The sequence below is a fragment of the Pygocentrus nattereri genome, chromosome 7 (assembly GCF_015220715.1).
Source record: "Pygocentrus nattereri isolate fPygNat1 chromosome 7, fPygNat1.pri, whole genome shotgun sequence".
NCBI classification, from domain to species: domain Eukaryota; kingdom Metazoa; phylum Chordata; class Actinopteri; order Characiformes; family Serrasalmidae; genus Pygocentrus; species Pygocentrus nattereri.
Genome location: NC_051217.1, coordinates 5146758 through 5162516, shown reverse-complemented (window position 1 = coordinate 5162516; position 15759 = coordinate 5146758). Strand labels below are relative to the sequence as shown.

The 15759-nt window shown below is 38.7% G+C and overlaps 1 protein-coding gene and 1 long non-coding RNA gene across 2 annotated transcripts; both read left to right on the top strand.

Annotated features, from left to right (window-relative positions):
* Positions 1-3827: 3827 nt before the first annotated feature.
* Positions 3828-14031, top strand: si:ch211-264e16.2 (chitin synthase chs-2). The gene is made up of 13 exons (XM_037540174.1): positions 3828-3848; positions 4800-5821; positions 5962-6051; positions 6132-6290; positions 6378-6552; positions 6649-6750; positions 7887-8028; positions 8223-8423; positions 10507-10791; positions 11485-11664; positions 13155-13569; positions 13767-13801; positions 13934-14031. Exons 1-13 carry the CDS (start codon positions 3828-3830, stop codon positions 14029-14031), a joined length of 2925 nt encoding a protein of 974 aa, XP_037396071.1.
* A 102-nt stretch (positions 14032-14133) lies between these two features.
* Positions 14134-15429, top strand: LOC119263736. Its single transcript, XR_005130487.1, has 3 exons — positions 14134-14182; positions 15023-15240; positions 15380-15429. It is a non-coding gene; the product is annotated as an uncharacterized LOC119263736 (long non-coding RNA).
* The last annotated feature ends 330 nt before the right edge of the window (positions 15430-15759 follow it).

The following is a 15759-nucleotide window of genomic DNA, read 5'->3' as shown; positions in this document are numbered from 1 at the left end:
ATGGATGGATGGATGTTTAGTTTAACGCACAATAAACAAACTATCTAACTAATTAAATGAACTAACAATCAATTAGCTCATATGAAAAGCCCAGTTTCTGCTTTATTTAAAGTCAAAACGTTTTTACAGTTATTATCTAAACTGCCAAAATCCTGAAAATAGTAGCCGTCCATTTGCATAATGCTAAAAAATGAAATAAAGGCCCCTCAACCCACAACCAACAGCCATATTTCAGATAAAAGCCCCCAACACCAAAAATGTGCAGAACCATAACTGTGCAAAAAATAATGGGCTATTCAATATGTGTGCACTATTGCACATCAATTGAGAATGAATATATATCTTTTATTACTTTATATTTTTACAGAGCTGTTTATTAAAGCTATTTTTCAGGTGTAACTTTTCCATGATTGTCACAATGTGGGGTTGTGGCGCTTGTGACAGTTGTCTTAGCAAATGTTTTACCTTGTAGCAGGTTCACATTGGTTCTTTCAGTTGAGAGGTCTGGAATAGAACTTGTCTCCGAAGGCCTTGTGAGATCATGATCATAACTGGCTCTACAAGCTCTGGTCCATTTTGACTCATGAGGCCTGACCAAAGCTGGCCCATGAAGATGTTTGATTTGGCAGAACAAACATATTTCTATCCTTATTTCTTGGTAACAAAATATAATTTTTACACATTTAAAATTCTGACTTGAAACCCTCAATATTGTTATTCTGTTTCGCATATCTAACAGCCCATTGATTAATCTTCTGCTTGTATTCGCAGTCAGTGTCATATCTAGAGCTTCCAGAAGGCTTAGAAATGAAAATAGTCCTACCTATTGTAAATCAAAACATGACAGGTTGAGTCCTCAGTCACTTCGTAGTTATGCTGATGAGTTAGGTCGTCTCTTAATCTCTTGAAGTCTGCTCCAACAGGAATGTTTGCTTAGATATATCTATCTTGTTATCATGAAGAAAAACGATTTCTGATTGTCAGATTTTCTGCTTGATACTATCAAAATATAACCTTTTTTCCCCCATTCTACACTTAACAATGAAGCAAAGATAGCACTATAATACTTGCAGATTTAAAATACAAGCATGATTCAATAAAAAAAATAAAGACATGCCTTTTTTGGTTCCCAGAAATCATTTGGCCTTCTCTAGGGGCCTAGAAAGCCCTGAGGGTTCAGTTCTGTTTGTGACATTGCAGAGACTTTTACTGCAAATTAGTTTGAGCTCCACATGCAGGATATCAAAGGTTTGGTCAGAGAGTGACAGCTAAAGCAATTCGTTACAAGAATAAAAATAAAAACAACACAACTGCCATCTTCATTTTTTAATGTTTTTTCCTTGTTGATTTCATGCATCCCTCTCATCTTTGACCCATTGACCTGTAATGCAGCAGACAAATAAATGCCTAAGCATTAATTCTTCCTGCAGGTAATGAAAAGACCTACCAGGGAAATCTATTTTACAACAGCACATTCGTTCCATGTGCCTCCCACTGATATCAGGTATCTCTCACCCTTAGCTTTAGGGGGATTTGCATTTTACAATTTCGTCTTCCTTCTTCCTCATTATTTTTTATCTGTGGTCTCAGCTGACCATTAAAACTAGCCCCTGTAACCACAGCAAACATAATATAAGGGTGGGAAAATAGGCTGATCCCAATGGTGTAGCAGCCTCATCTACACGTACTAAAACCCTCCTCCCTCGCTTATAAGCTCTGATTGTGGCCGCTGAAGATTACAGAATCATCATCGTCATACCACAGCGCAGAGCACCACTATGGAAGAGAAGCAGAAAGGGAATGAATTCAGGTATCTGATCATAAAATCCATCTCTTTTCTGATCGACCTAAATTGTTTGAGAGCAAACTAATGTATTCTAAGTGAGGTGTTATGAGTTATGCTTTAAATCAGTGTCAGTTATTTTTCAGGATTTAGAATTTTAATCCATTGAAAAACTTGACAAATTCAATTTGGCACGTTGTAATTATGGATCATTCTGTGGCAGATTCTGTGGGAAAGGTTAATCCATCTATCTATAGTGGAAAAGGGGAATTTTCACTTGTTTTTTTTTTAATGATTGTTACACTGCTGAGCTGAGAAGCAGGGATTACCAGCAGATTTAATTTATATTATTATTCATAACACCTCTCACATACTTTAGAAAGATGGCTCTTCAAGGGTTCTTTTGTTAAGAGAATGGTTCTATTTAGCCCCTTGAGCCATATATGGAACTGTTTCAGGCTTAAATGGTTCTTTACATGGTGACATTGTTCTTGAGATTTAACAAGAGAAGAACCATTTTCAGAAAGGTTCTTTATAGAACCTTATACAACAAATTCTCTGTCAATCTGAAGAACTATTTCACTATGCAGAGAACCATTTAAGCATGAAAAAATTCCAAATAGAACAATTCCTTTTGCTAAAGAACCCTTGAAGAACCATCACTTAAAGAGTGTACAATACATTTACATTTGACATCGCTCTGCCATTCTTCTTCTTCTTACTATTATCTAACAGGCAGTCGTGGGATGCTTGCAGAGAATTTCCAGTCATTCAGAATGAACAAAAGCCCAAAAAACGACTGCACTTTATGAAATGGTTGAGCTGTAGCATCGTGGGTTTACTCGTGTTCGCTCTTGCACTGTTGAGTAAGGTGGGCTGTGTTATTTATCCCTGAAAAACTGATGCATTCACTTAAGATATTTAAATCCAATCGTTGAAAATATGTGTTCATGTTATTGTATCATTCTATTTTTGTAGTCATCATTTCTGCTTTTGGTAGCACTCGGGAGCAACAGCACTATAAACGTGCCTCAACGCCACAAACCAAGCGTTCTGCTGAGTATCGGTTGTGTGCTGGTTGGTCCAAATGTTCTGCTTCTGCTTAAGAGTGTGTGGAAGTTTGTTTTCAAAAGTGCAGCCAAACCATCCAAGAAAACAGTTCTGTGGGTAAGTGCCATTATTAGGAGTCATAGTGAGATAGAGTGGGGTGGCAAACACGTAGTAAATAATACAGCAGCGGTTCATAATGTTCTTCAGCATGTTTATTTGGCCCAAATATCATAAAAAACATGATGCATTGAGTTTGCATCATAGAACCTATACATCATTTCCCACCAAGATGCTTCTCAGTAGGGTGGCACTGGTCACCCTGGTTATATATTTTTGTTTTGCTTGCACACTATGTCTGCACGTTTGCACGTTGTACTTTTTGTTCCTTGCTGCACCTTATTCCTGGAGACTTGTAATTTCACCCCACTGTGAACTTGTACACAGATGGAATAACAATAAAAGCCTCTTGACTTGGCCCCTGCTTTTATTAGGATAAACATGGCAGATTCTAGCCTTTTGGAGCCCTAAGGATTTTTTGGGATGTCCTATCCTTTTATTATTAATTATTAAGAGACGCTTATTAGTACCGGGGAAATTTCACCTCCGCATTTAATCCATGAAGTGAAAGATCACATACACTCTAGTGAGCACACTTGCCCAGAGCGGTGGGCAACCCAACCCAGAGCGCCCAGGGAGCAGTTGGGGGTTAGGTTGTCCTTGCTCAAGGACACCTCAGGGGACCCAGCCTTGTGACTGGAAGGTCGCCGGTTCGATCCCCAGAGCCAACAGCACATGTAATTAGTGATTTCAGAATCTGCCATGTTTATCCTAATGAAAGCAGGGGTCAAGTCAAGAGGCTTCTATTGTTATTCCATCTATGCACAAGTACACAGTGGAGTGACAAATTACAAATTACAAATTACATGTGCTGGCGTCTCTGGGGATCGATCCTGTGACCTTCCGGTCATGAGGCTGGTTCCCTAACCTCCTGCCCATGACTGTCCCCTACAAGCTGGTGCATTGTAACATTAGAGGCTAACAAACAACAATGACAACCACAAGATAACTAAATTATACATATTTAGAACTGCTTAGAACTTTAGAAGATCTAATTTGTGTTTTGCTGATGACTGGAAGCTCATTTAGGGTTCCAATCAGTCACAGATTAAATTATATATTACCTTCTCAGCATTCTCATTCCAGGGTCTGCCTAATGATGCAGTATTTCTTGCTTACCCAGCTAACTTTAAGTTTATTTGGCTCTAACCCTGGTGGCAGTGGTGACAGTGTTGCTTTTTTATTGTCATAACTGCTTTGCTTTCTACATATTTAGGCAGCGTGTTTTCTTTTTTCCATCTTTCAGAGTATCTGAACCAGGATCAACAGAGAAAGTTGTTAACCACTTTTGCAAATTGAGTTAGTTGCAACAGAATTTGTTAGGTTTTTTTGAAGCTGAAACTTTGTCAGAAAGTCCAACTACATGTCAAATGCTATAACATTAACACCACAAAAATAACAAAACATTATTTTAAGCTGTCAGAATGGCCGACTACATATCAAATGGTATAACATTAACACCACAAAAATAACATAACATTAAGCTTTTTCTCCTCAGCTCCAGATGTGTTCATTCTTTTTTTGAGACATCGATTAATCAGTAGCTTATTTCCTTCACTTAAGCCTCTGAGACAACATAAACAAACAGCAATAACCTTGAAGTTGTTAGGGGGCCCCCTGGTGGCCACAGGGCTCTAAACAGCTGCTTATTTCGCTTATTAGGTAGAACCATCACAGAGGACAAATACAAGTGAGGTTTTGCAGTATAAAATTACTTGTAAGCACTTCCCTTTGTTTACTTTGTTCAGAGTTTAATACCTTTGTTCATAGTTTAATACATTTAATACCTTTAGGTGACTTTCAGACAAAATGTGAGTGTCTATAACAGACCCGCTTATTTGTCTTCCAGGTGCTGATTGTTGAGTCGGTGGTGGCTTTTGGAGAGGTGCTTCTCACAGTTTTGGCAATGCCACATTTTGACATTGTCACTAATGTGATGATCTTGAACAGTGTGAGCATCCTCTCAGCCGTGTTACAGGTAGTTGCTGAATGCCATGCGAAGGAAATGAAGAGGCTCATGTTATCTGTCAGCTCTATCATCTTCATTCTTCTGGGCTACGTCCTCTTCATAGTTAGCTATCTGGTGACAGAGGACAGCCCTTCTGAAGTGAGGAAATCTGTTGGGTTGGCCATTTTTGGAACCATCTGCATTTCTCTAAATTGGTGGGAGAACTACAGTACACTCTTCAAAATCCCATTTCTGGAAGAGATCTCTAAAAACATCGCCAAAACCCGCAACGTGGTTTGTATTCTGTCTTCTTTGGTGAAAGTTCTCATCACTGCAGCTGTGATTGGAATTAGCATTCCTTTGTCAGAGTGGCTCTCCCTAAAATCAGTCCCTGAGAAAGTGAGCTACACAGTTTTTGGCTTGGTGGCCATCCAGATAGTTTCCTCTGCAATGTGTCGCTGGTTTGTGGTGGTGGCTTGCAAGATGCACGCCCTGCGTCGCTGTTTTCTTGTGCCTATGTACCTGGCCTCGGTGGCTGTTCTGATCATGTTCTTGATTCCACTTCACACTGTCCACCAACAATCTAATTCCAGCAGTACATTTTGTGGGAACAGGCCTGCTCAAGCCCAGAACTCCATCACTATGTATCTTTCATCATTGATGGCTGATGTCACAGGCACCCTTTGCGCTCGGCCTATTGTGTCAGAAACGAAAATTACAGGATTGGTGGTCCTGGGGCTCTATGCCCTGAGCTGGTGGCTGGGACTCATGCTGAGCACAGTGTACATCTGGTTTCTGAAGATCCAACGCATAGAGAGGACTCAGGATCTGTTCTCCAAGCAGATGTATGAGGGAGCATTTCTGGAACAGTCTTTGCTGCTCAACACCCGTTTCGAGATCAGGAAGAAGATCAAGGAGGCAGGGTAAAAATGATGAATTTATCATAGAAAATTAGTAAATAAATGAGATTCATCATTTATATCTGTTTAAATAAATTATACAGTATGCAATGTAAATAAAATATTCAGATTAGGCCTTTGTCCTTGTGATTGTTCCTCCTCAGATCAAAAGATACCATGATAGTCTACTTATGTGCAACAATGTGGCATGAGACGTATGACGAAATGATGAAAATACTAATCTCCATGTTCAGGTAACTTCTTCACATGTGATTTTGTATGATATTATCTTGCGTTTACTAAACTCAAATAACAGAAAGGTCTGTTCAACCAGGCTTGACAAATACCGGCCGAAAATAAACAAGCAAAATGATGTTATCTTCGAATTCCATATTTACTTTGACGATGCCTTCAAAGATGTGCATAATGGCAGAGCGCGACATGTAAACGAATACGCTGAGATCTTGGTGGAAGTAATCAAAGAAGTCTACACGTAAGTATTACTCTATGGCTTCTCAATCATTGGTTTTAATGAAATTACAGATGTGCAAAAAACAAGCATTTTTGTATCCTAAATTAGCATCTTTAGTGAGGACAATCCATGTATCTTCAAAACAAAGCCTCGTCTCCCGCAGCAGAAAATCATCAGCACCCCATATGGAGGCCGTTTGGAGTACACACTTCCTAAAGGCAACACGATGATGGTTCACCTCAAGGACAAACAGCTGATTCGTCACAAAAAGAGATGGTCCCAGGTGAGTTTGTGAATTGCCAATCAAATTATAATTCAAGCCACTTAAAGATGTCCAAAATGTAGTAATTTAATGCATACACTATGTTGATTTTAACAGATCATGTACTTATACTACCTACTTGGCTGGAGACTCAATAGAAGGTACTTTAAGATGTTTGAAGATGGTGGAGATGCAAACGAACTGAAGGAGAAGCTGAAGGTGAGGGAGATCATTTACAGCACAAATATTGTACTGTTAACCACTACTAAGAGACAAAGCTTTCACACCATTTATGGTTCCTTATTATTCAGCTGTTATTGGCCTCAGCTATGCCATACATATGCAGAGTTTTCTCTAACAGCTCACTAGCTACTCAGCTCACGTTTCACTCTCTCAGCTCCATCTGACTCCCAGTTCTTCCTGTTCCCACACACATATCCCTGGCCAGAACTAGCCCTGCCTTTGCAATAAAAGTCGTTAGCAGAATAACTCTGTGCATAAATACGAACAAACTAATAACATAAACTAACCTGTAATCGTTTCTTTAACATGTTACAATACTATAGGTTCATCATGCAGAACATGTTCAGAGAAGATAATGATGTCTCTAAAACGTCTCCAGAAGTCACGTATTTGACACATTTGAAAATATCAGAAAATCGGTTTTAGACAACACTTTGATCATCTTGGCTTCAGCAGACCTTTTAAAAAATGTGCTGAGTACAGCACCATCTTTAGGACAAACACTTAGTTGGGTTTCTTTGATTTTATGCAGTTGATCAGGCAAGACATGTTTGGTTTGCTTCTCTCCAACGGTCTTATATTTTTAGGACTCCACATCCCCTCAGTTCTTAATATGATACATTAAGAAGACATATGAAAGGTTTCCAAAGGTCAGTAAAGATCATACAGGGAACAATAAGAAAAACGTTTTAATATGAATGCACTTCCCCTCGGCTGCACTAGCCATATGGCATTTTTCTACAAGGCAGCACGGCATAGAATAGTACAGTTACAAAAGAAATCCCAGAACTATCTGTACCCTGGTCAAGTATGTGGGCACTGTTCTCTTGTTCATGTTATTTACCTTAGGTATTGAAAGTATTTAGGAGCAACTGAACAGTACAGCCAGATGGGTTGGATTTGAACTCTCCAGGGTGGTAGATCTCCAGGACCAGGATTGGGCACCTTTGTATTAGATGTTAGCTACATTAGCCTTGTAGTTCTAGTACAAAATGAAGAAGCAGCCTTGACTGTCTTGACTGATCAAAACCATCTGGAAAAAGAAAAAAAAATGTAATTGGTTCAAACCTTCATTTAAGGTAAATGAGTAAACAGCCTCTGAATTCCTACAGAGGGAGAAGGAGAACACATACATTCTGGCTCTGGATGGAGACACAGATTTCCAGCCCTCTGCCGTGATGTTACTGATTGACAGGCTGAAGCTCTATCCAGAAGTGGGCGCAGCCTGTGGCAGGATTCACCCCACTGGCACAGGTAGGTAGGGCAGTATGCATAACCTGCTACTGGTGCCAATTCAAAATATGTTCGATCCAAATAAAAAATGAGTAAATGTTTCACAGCTGAAATCACTAAACGATTGTGCATGAGAAAGACAGAAATATGACTGAAAAGAAACAGCTGATAAACTCACTCACCTTTTACTGTTTGGTTCAACTGTGTACATAAAGGGCCCATGGTGTGGTATCAGAAGTTTGAGTACGCAGTGGGCCACTGGCTGCAGAAAACAGCAGAGCATGTATTTGGCTGTGTGCTCTGCAGCCCCGGCTGCTTTAGTCTCTTCAGAGGTGCTGCCCTCATGGACGACAACGTAATGAAGAGATACACCACCAAACCAACGGAAGCTAGCCACTACATACAGTATGATCAAGGTATTAACTGCTGAAGCTACTGCTAAAGACTTAAATGGCCCATTTCATACACTCTGTATTGTATTTTTGCCCTGAGGTTCCCTCATAACATTTGAGTGAGTTTATGTACCAGAACAGTCATTTTAATGCCAATTTTCCAAACTCTCTGTCCTATAGAATTAAACAGGCTGTTTTTGTTAATGATAGATTAAAACTAATATGTGTAAATAGCCCCTGTTCTGACTGTTTGCCCTGTGTTATGCCTCAATCAAAAAGCAGTCTGTGCTCAAACATTCCGTAGGATGTGTTCAGACAGCAGAGTGTAACAGATATGAGTCACAAGGAATCGGCCTGTGACAGATTTGCAAAGTGGAGAAGGGGATTTTTATGGGTGGTGTTATAAGTGGGATGTTTGATACCACATCATTCATCATAGTAAATAGATAGACAAAATGAACTAGCCCTTATTGCATGTTTTTTGGAAGAGAAAGAGGAGGAGAATACGGAGCCCTGTTAATGATGTCCTGCATAAATGAAAATAATGCGTGCCCACTCCTTATTAACATGTGGGAACAAGATCCTAATGCATAGCTACAACTTAATCATCTCATTCCCATGCCTTACTAATTGGCCAGGCATTATTTTATTTATGCAGGATGTCACCAGCAGGACTCTATAGGAAAAGAGGTTCAGTAGGTTTCATTTTTCTTCATCAGCCCATTTGAACATTACTGTTAGTAAGTAGCTCAAACACCACAACCAGCAAGCAATGTGACACCAAACTAAACTACTTGCCAAGCTATGGTGGGGTGAGGGGTGCTCGTCATCTATAGATAGTACATAAGCCACTGAAATAATATTTGACTTTGACCTAAATATTTTTTTATTCGCAAATTCAAGCAAAACTGCCATACTGAACAGCCCTGTGTCTGCTCCCTGATTCAGTTTTACTCACCAACTTTTTTGTGTAATGTTGTGGAGTGATAAGGAGGCGGACGCATGTGCGAAGACAAGCGAGATTTAATCTGTGCAAATCCAGATTTGGGGTCAGAACAGTCCAAGGTCATAGAGCAAACACAGATGGAACGGGGAAAAAACATGACGAAACTGAACACAGGGTAACCAAACAACAAACAATACCAAACATCACCAAACAATACCATCAGTACAAACAATACAAAGACCAACACACGACTCGGAAAAACAGGGATAACAAGGGATAACAGGACACAGGTGGAAAACACAGGTGGTAACAATCGGGGCGAGTCTGAAAACAAGAGGGCCGGACCGGGAAGATAAACGAAAGCAAATTGGCATGTAAACAAAAGCACATGGAAGACCAAAAAAACAAGCACATGCATAACTGGGAGGGGCCAATCAGGGCAGTTCCACCCACCAAGGTGTGCTGCACTGAAGCACAGCAAAAAAAACAAAAAAAACAAAAACAAACACAGACTCCAAGGAACTAAACAAGGACAGGGGCCACACGAGGCACATAAGCCGGAACAGGCAGAGGAAACACGACAGGCACAGAAACAGGAGCAGACACAGGATAACGTGAAGCAAGAACCAAAGGCACAGGTACAGAAACAGAAGCAGAGCAGACACAGGAGAACGCGGAACAGGGACGAAAGGCACAGGCATAGAAACAGAAGCAGGAGCAGACACAGGAGAACGCGGAACAGGAGCCAAAGGCACAGGCATAGAAACAGAAGCGGAATCAGACAGAGAACACGGAACAGAAATAACTTTAATAAGACTCCTGTAATGATTATATTTATGATTCTTTAATACCATTGAATAACATATAGTTGGATGGGCAAGATCCCCAGATCTCTTACACTATATTATTTTACATTACTTCTGTTCAGAAATGTGATGGTATGGATTCTTCCAAATCATACTGTTTTGTTGCTGTCAGAAAAGTGAGCCTGCGTTCATTCACACTCTGTATGTCTGATGCTACATCTGAAACTATGCTTTATTACACACTGCATTGCACAGTGTTCTACTCTGTGGTGCACCTTGTAATGCACAGCAATGCTCTTTACTGTCAGTTCATAAAAATGTACAAGTTTCTTAATAACACACTGTTTAATTGCAGGGGAGGATCGGTGGCTGTGCACCCTATTACTCCAGCAGGGCTGGAGGGTGGAGTATAATGCCGCTTCAGATGCCTACACTAATGCCCCACAGGACTTTACAGAGTTCTACAACCAGCGGCGGCGATGGGGGCCCTCCACCATGGCCAACACCATAGATCTGCTGGGCTCAGGACGCTTGACCTCTGAAAGGAACAGCTCCATCTCCAAACCCTACATTCTGTACCAGGTCATCAGCATGGGTGCCTCCATCTTGGGCCCAGCCACCATCTGCCTGATGATAGCAGGTGAAGCATATAACAAAAATGTTTTACTTTTTATACTCTTACTTTAATTGTAGATTTGCTCTAAAAGAAAATGGAGTTTAAACATTCTCTTGATCAGTGAAGGATATTATGGAAGCTCTGAGGGGTATAACTAATAACAATAAAAAAATGTAGGTATTCTTACTGCCTGTGTAACATACTAGAAACAGCCAAACAAATATTTCTAGCTTCATTTTTTCCAATTTCAGCCATCAAAAACCTCAAAATGTTTTATCTTTGTATTGTGGCAATTTTACTCCAATACTGTATACAAAAACCTATAGACTAACAGTTAACTGCTTATTAGCCAGTTAGCTCCCATATATTTTTTTTTCAACTGTGCCCTGAATGGTAAGGGGAAAAAAGAGGTGCCTCCTGCTGGACGAAACAGGAGTGACATGCTAAGTGTTAGCCAATATTTTTTTTGTACGTTACTCGGCATCTCAGTATTGGAAAAGTTGCTGGAGAAATACAACTTACCCTCAAGAACACATCTTCATTTTCTTACCATTCAGGGCCTGAAAGATAACGTTTGGCCAAAAAATCGTTTTAGAATTTGTGGATAGCTATTGCACCGAAAGGCCCAAAAATGTGAATGTATAGAATGAATATTTCCTAATTTGTGGTAGTAAACAAAAAACTAAAATTTCTTTGCAACGTTTGAATCTCTTGCAGGAAGCTTTACATTTATTGTGAATATGGAACAAAAGTTGGCTCTTACTGTAGCCACAGTGCCTCCCACAATCTACCTGATACTGTGCTTCAAACTGAAGTCGGACACACAGATCCAGATAGCAGCAGTCATGAGCATTCTGTATGCGTTCCTCATGACTGGAACTGTTCTCTCCATCATTGGTACATTTTATTTTATTTTATTTTGAGATGCAAATACTTTACTGGCTTCTGTTTGTGTTTTATTGTTTGTAATATATATATATATATATATATATATATATATATATATATACACACAGCACTGTGCAAAACTCAGGCACCCTTCATTTATTTGAGTCAATACAGTCATTAAGTACAAGGTTCTCATTTTTCAGGAAAGAAAAAGAAAAAAAATATGCAGGGATATTTTTCCACACCTACAAAGTTCAGTCTTAGAAGTTGGTTGCATTGTCTGCTTCTCACAGTCCAAGTAATCCAAACACATTCAGTGATGTTGAGGTCTGGACTCTGGGGTGGTCAGTCCATTGTACTGGCATCACCAGCAGCTTCTTTGTTCGCAAATTTTCTATTTTCTTTTCTCCGTAAGAACTTCTCGACAGCTACGCATCCTTTCAGACTCATAGTGTTGTCTTTTCACAGTGGAAGGATGGACAGAATTTTTTCTGAAGCGTTTATCTAATGCAAGAGTTTGATTTTCTTTCTATCTGTCTAAGATGAAAGCTTGAAAGGAGCATTCCACCAGTTTTTCTATTTTTTTTTGCAGTTACATCTTGGTGTAAACAAGTCATTCTGAGTGATGCTCAGTTCTAGAGAAACATACCAAAATTAGTTTCTAGTAGTAGTGATAGGAACCAGACATCCGCAAGGCATTATTAGGCAAAATAGTACCCAAAGAATTTCTTTTTTCAGATTTACCACCAATTTGCCACAGTCAATAGTTTTTATTATATATAATATCTAAGAAGACACGTATAGGTTCACTGGTGGTTTTGGATAGTAAATGGTTCATTGTGACCTCTGGTTCCTATCACCAACACTGTAAGGTGGTCCTATCACACTGTAAAGAGGCTTGAGGTTATAAGTTTCTCTAGAATGCACCATTTTTAATAAAACACACTGAATTATTTTGTTTATGTCTTAGTGGTTGAATTACGTGAAACATTAAAAAAATTAGTGGAATTCCTCTTTAAGTACTGGTTATCTTATGATCACAGGTCTGTTGGGCTACAAGATCTTGCAAGGATATAATAAGTCCCATTTTCTCTGTATCTTTTTTCTTTTTGATACTTTTTGACTTATGTTTTCCTTTGACTTTGTTCAAGCTGATGATCTTATTTCTAATCTATTTATCTATTTGATCTTATTTCTATTCTATTATTTCTACTTATTGGCTGTTTTGACTGTAGATTAAATGAAAGAAGGGTGAGTAAATTAAAGATGTTGTTCACAATACCTTTGCATGAATCAAATGAAAATGATATATAGTCTTTTAGATTGTAATATTATCAAAATGAGCTCTAACAGTTACAACATTCATTTTTAAAAAGGGCATTTTGAGCACATTTTCCAGTAATGAACAGATTTCAACTTGTGCAAAGAAAAGAAAGTTGTGGAATTGAGCAGCTGAACTGAAATCGACCCCAACCTTGTTGTTATCATTTCCCTTATAGGTGACATAGTGAAGCAGCAGACATTCATGACCCCCAGTGGCCTGTTCCTTATTAGCATGATCCTGCTGTACCTCATTACAGCAGCTCTTCACCCTCAGGAGTTCTCCTTGGTCATCTATGGGGTCTTGTACTTCCTCTGTATTCCCAGTGGCTATCTCCTGCTGTCCATTTACTCCATTGTTAATATGAACAATGTCACATGGGGGACCAGAGAGATGGGTGGCAAAGCTAAGACTGCAGCAGTGAGCGCCATCAAGAGGCAGGTCATGCAGGCTACATGTTGCATGTGTAATTGCTGGAAAAGTAGTGACAGCAGTCCTCCTATGAGTGAACAGAAGAACGAGCCACCGCTGGAATGCAGTGTGTCTGAGGAACAACATATTAATGTCCACACAGATTCTGAAGAGACTGGAAGGTAAATGTACATAATTGTACAGTAAGACTTATAAGTGAAGACTTATTTTGATTCACGTCTCAAATAAAATAAATAATAAAATATTCAGTATATATATGCTAATTATTTTGTATTGTCAACACATATTGGTGAACCCTCTGAGACACATTTTAAAGATGAATGAAAGATTGTCCTATTCTATGTTTTCACCATACTAGTTCACATGAATGTCTCACCCCACAGAGTCCTAAAAGTGAGTATTGCATATTGCTCTTTGGTTGTTCACATCAATACATGCACTATATTCAGTGTCCCAATGCTAATTTGTTTGCAGTGCTTTACGGCAAATATGTTTCTAATTTTCATATTTATGTCAAATCTAAAGGCTGGATTGAAGATTTGCAAAGACAATCTTATGACTTCCCGCTACACAGTGCCACGCTGCCAGAGGTAGAATTTTTAAAAGGCTTCAAGAAAGTTTAATCTCTTTTTTGTGGTATTTTAACTTTACTCTCATTTTTAGGATGAAACTGAGTTTTGGAAAGAGCTTCAGAAAAGGTATTTAGAACCTCTTAAAGAAAATAAAGAACAGCAAGAAAAAATCGCAAAGGACCTCAAAGACCTCAGAAACAAGGTACAAGAATATGGGAACTGTGGGTTGTTGCCAATATCTGACTCTTTTCATTAATGCAGAACCGATACATAAACATTTATAAATTTAGTGGAAAATTGTGACGATTATTTTTAAAGTTTTCTCTTTGGGTCGTAAATGGCAAAATCCGGTAAAAAAAATTAGGAAAAAAAATTCTACTACCAACCTCATGGGATTCTAGTAATACATTAACACACTAAGCTAACACCAAATAACATTAACTTTTTCAGGCCTGTTACAGTGTCTCTTTCATTAAAGAGCTCTGGCATAGAACTGCCACCACTGTTTTAAACATTTTATGTTTATTGCACCATCTTGGCTATAATTATGTCTCAGTTTTGTGCTAATGTTCTGGTATAGAATAAAAAATATAATATAAACAAAAACACAGATTTACTTTGCTCTAATTTAAGCTTCAGCTCAGATATAGCTGCTTTTCTCGCATCTCTGGCAGGAAGTTTTTTTCTCAAAAGTAGAACAGTTTCTTGTAAACATTTTATAAACGTTTGACTTTTTACCATTACTATTACTATGATTGTGATTACTATTCCAGAGAAATATAAAACAGCATTCTTTAGGGTTAAAAATAGAGTTAATGTAAAGTTAATGTGCAAAGTACACATTTAGCATGGCAACCCAGAGTCACTCTGTTCTGTTCTTCCAAAGTACAATATATGTGTCATCAAAAATCTAAATATCTGTTCAAGGCCGATACTTTTTTAAAGCAGACATTCTAATAAAACAAATATGATTGCAGTATCAATGTACATTCCTACTAAATGTGCTCCTTCAAGAGAGTGATAGAGTTCTGTTCTAACATAGGTGACGTTTGGCTTCTTCATCTGCAATGCTCTTTGGTTGGTGGCCACCCTGTTCCTTCAAACCATTGGCAGCGCTGTCAGTCTATTTATTCCAAAAATCTATCCGAATGGGACTTTGGTTAAGGGAGAAAGATTTTCCATTGATCCAATATCACTGATGTTTCTCCTGAGCTTTGCTTTACTGCTGTTTATGCAGTTTTTTGCTATGCTTTACCACAGGTAAGTTAATATATTGTCTTAAGGTCTGTCATGTATGATTCTTGCAATATGGGTGAAATGTACCACCATACAAAACATATTTTATGAGAGTGTTATGCTGCATTCCTTAGAATTAACTCATTGTTGCTCTGTTTTTCAGAATCTACACATTAATCCATTTTGTGGCCTATCTTGACACAGAAACTAAGGCTATAAGAAAACAGTCATATGAGGACAGTCATGAATCTGACCAAAATATATTATCTCAGGTAAATAGTGCTTGAAATCAGTATATTACAAATATTAGGGTAAAAGCCACTGATTTGTCATACGTTTTTGTCTCTATAGACTGATAACGATTTGGAAACAGGCTCCCAATATGGAATGAATCTTGACATGTCATTATGCATACAGAACCCATCTGCTGTTGAAGATCTGGCAACTGTAGTATGAACTGATGCTGACCTCAAATAATGTGTGATAATGGTCATCATATTGGACTCTCAAAGGCATAAGAATTGTCCAAGTACTGTTCAAATT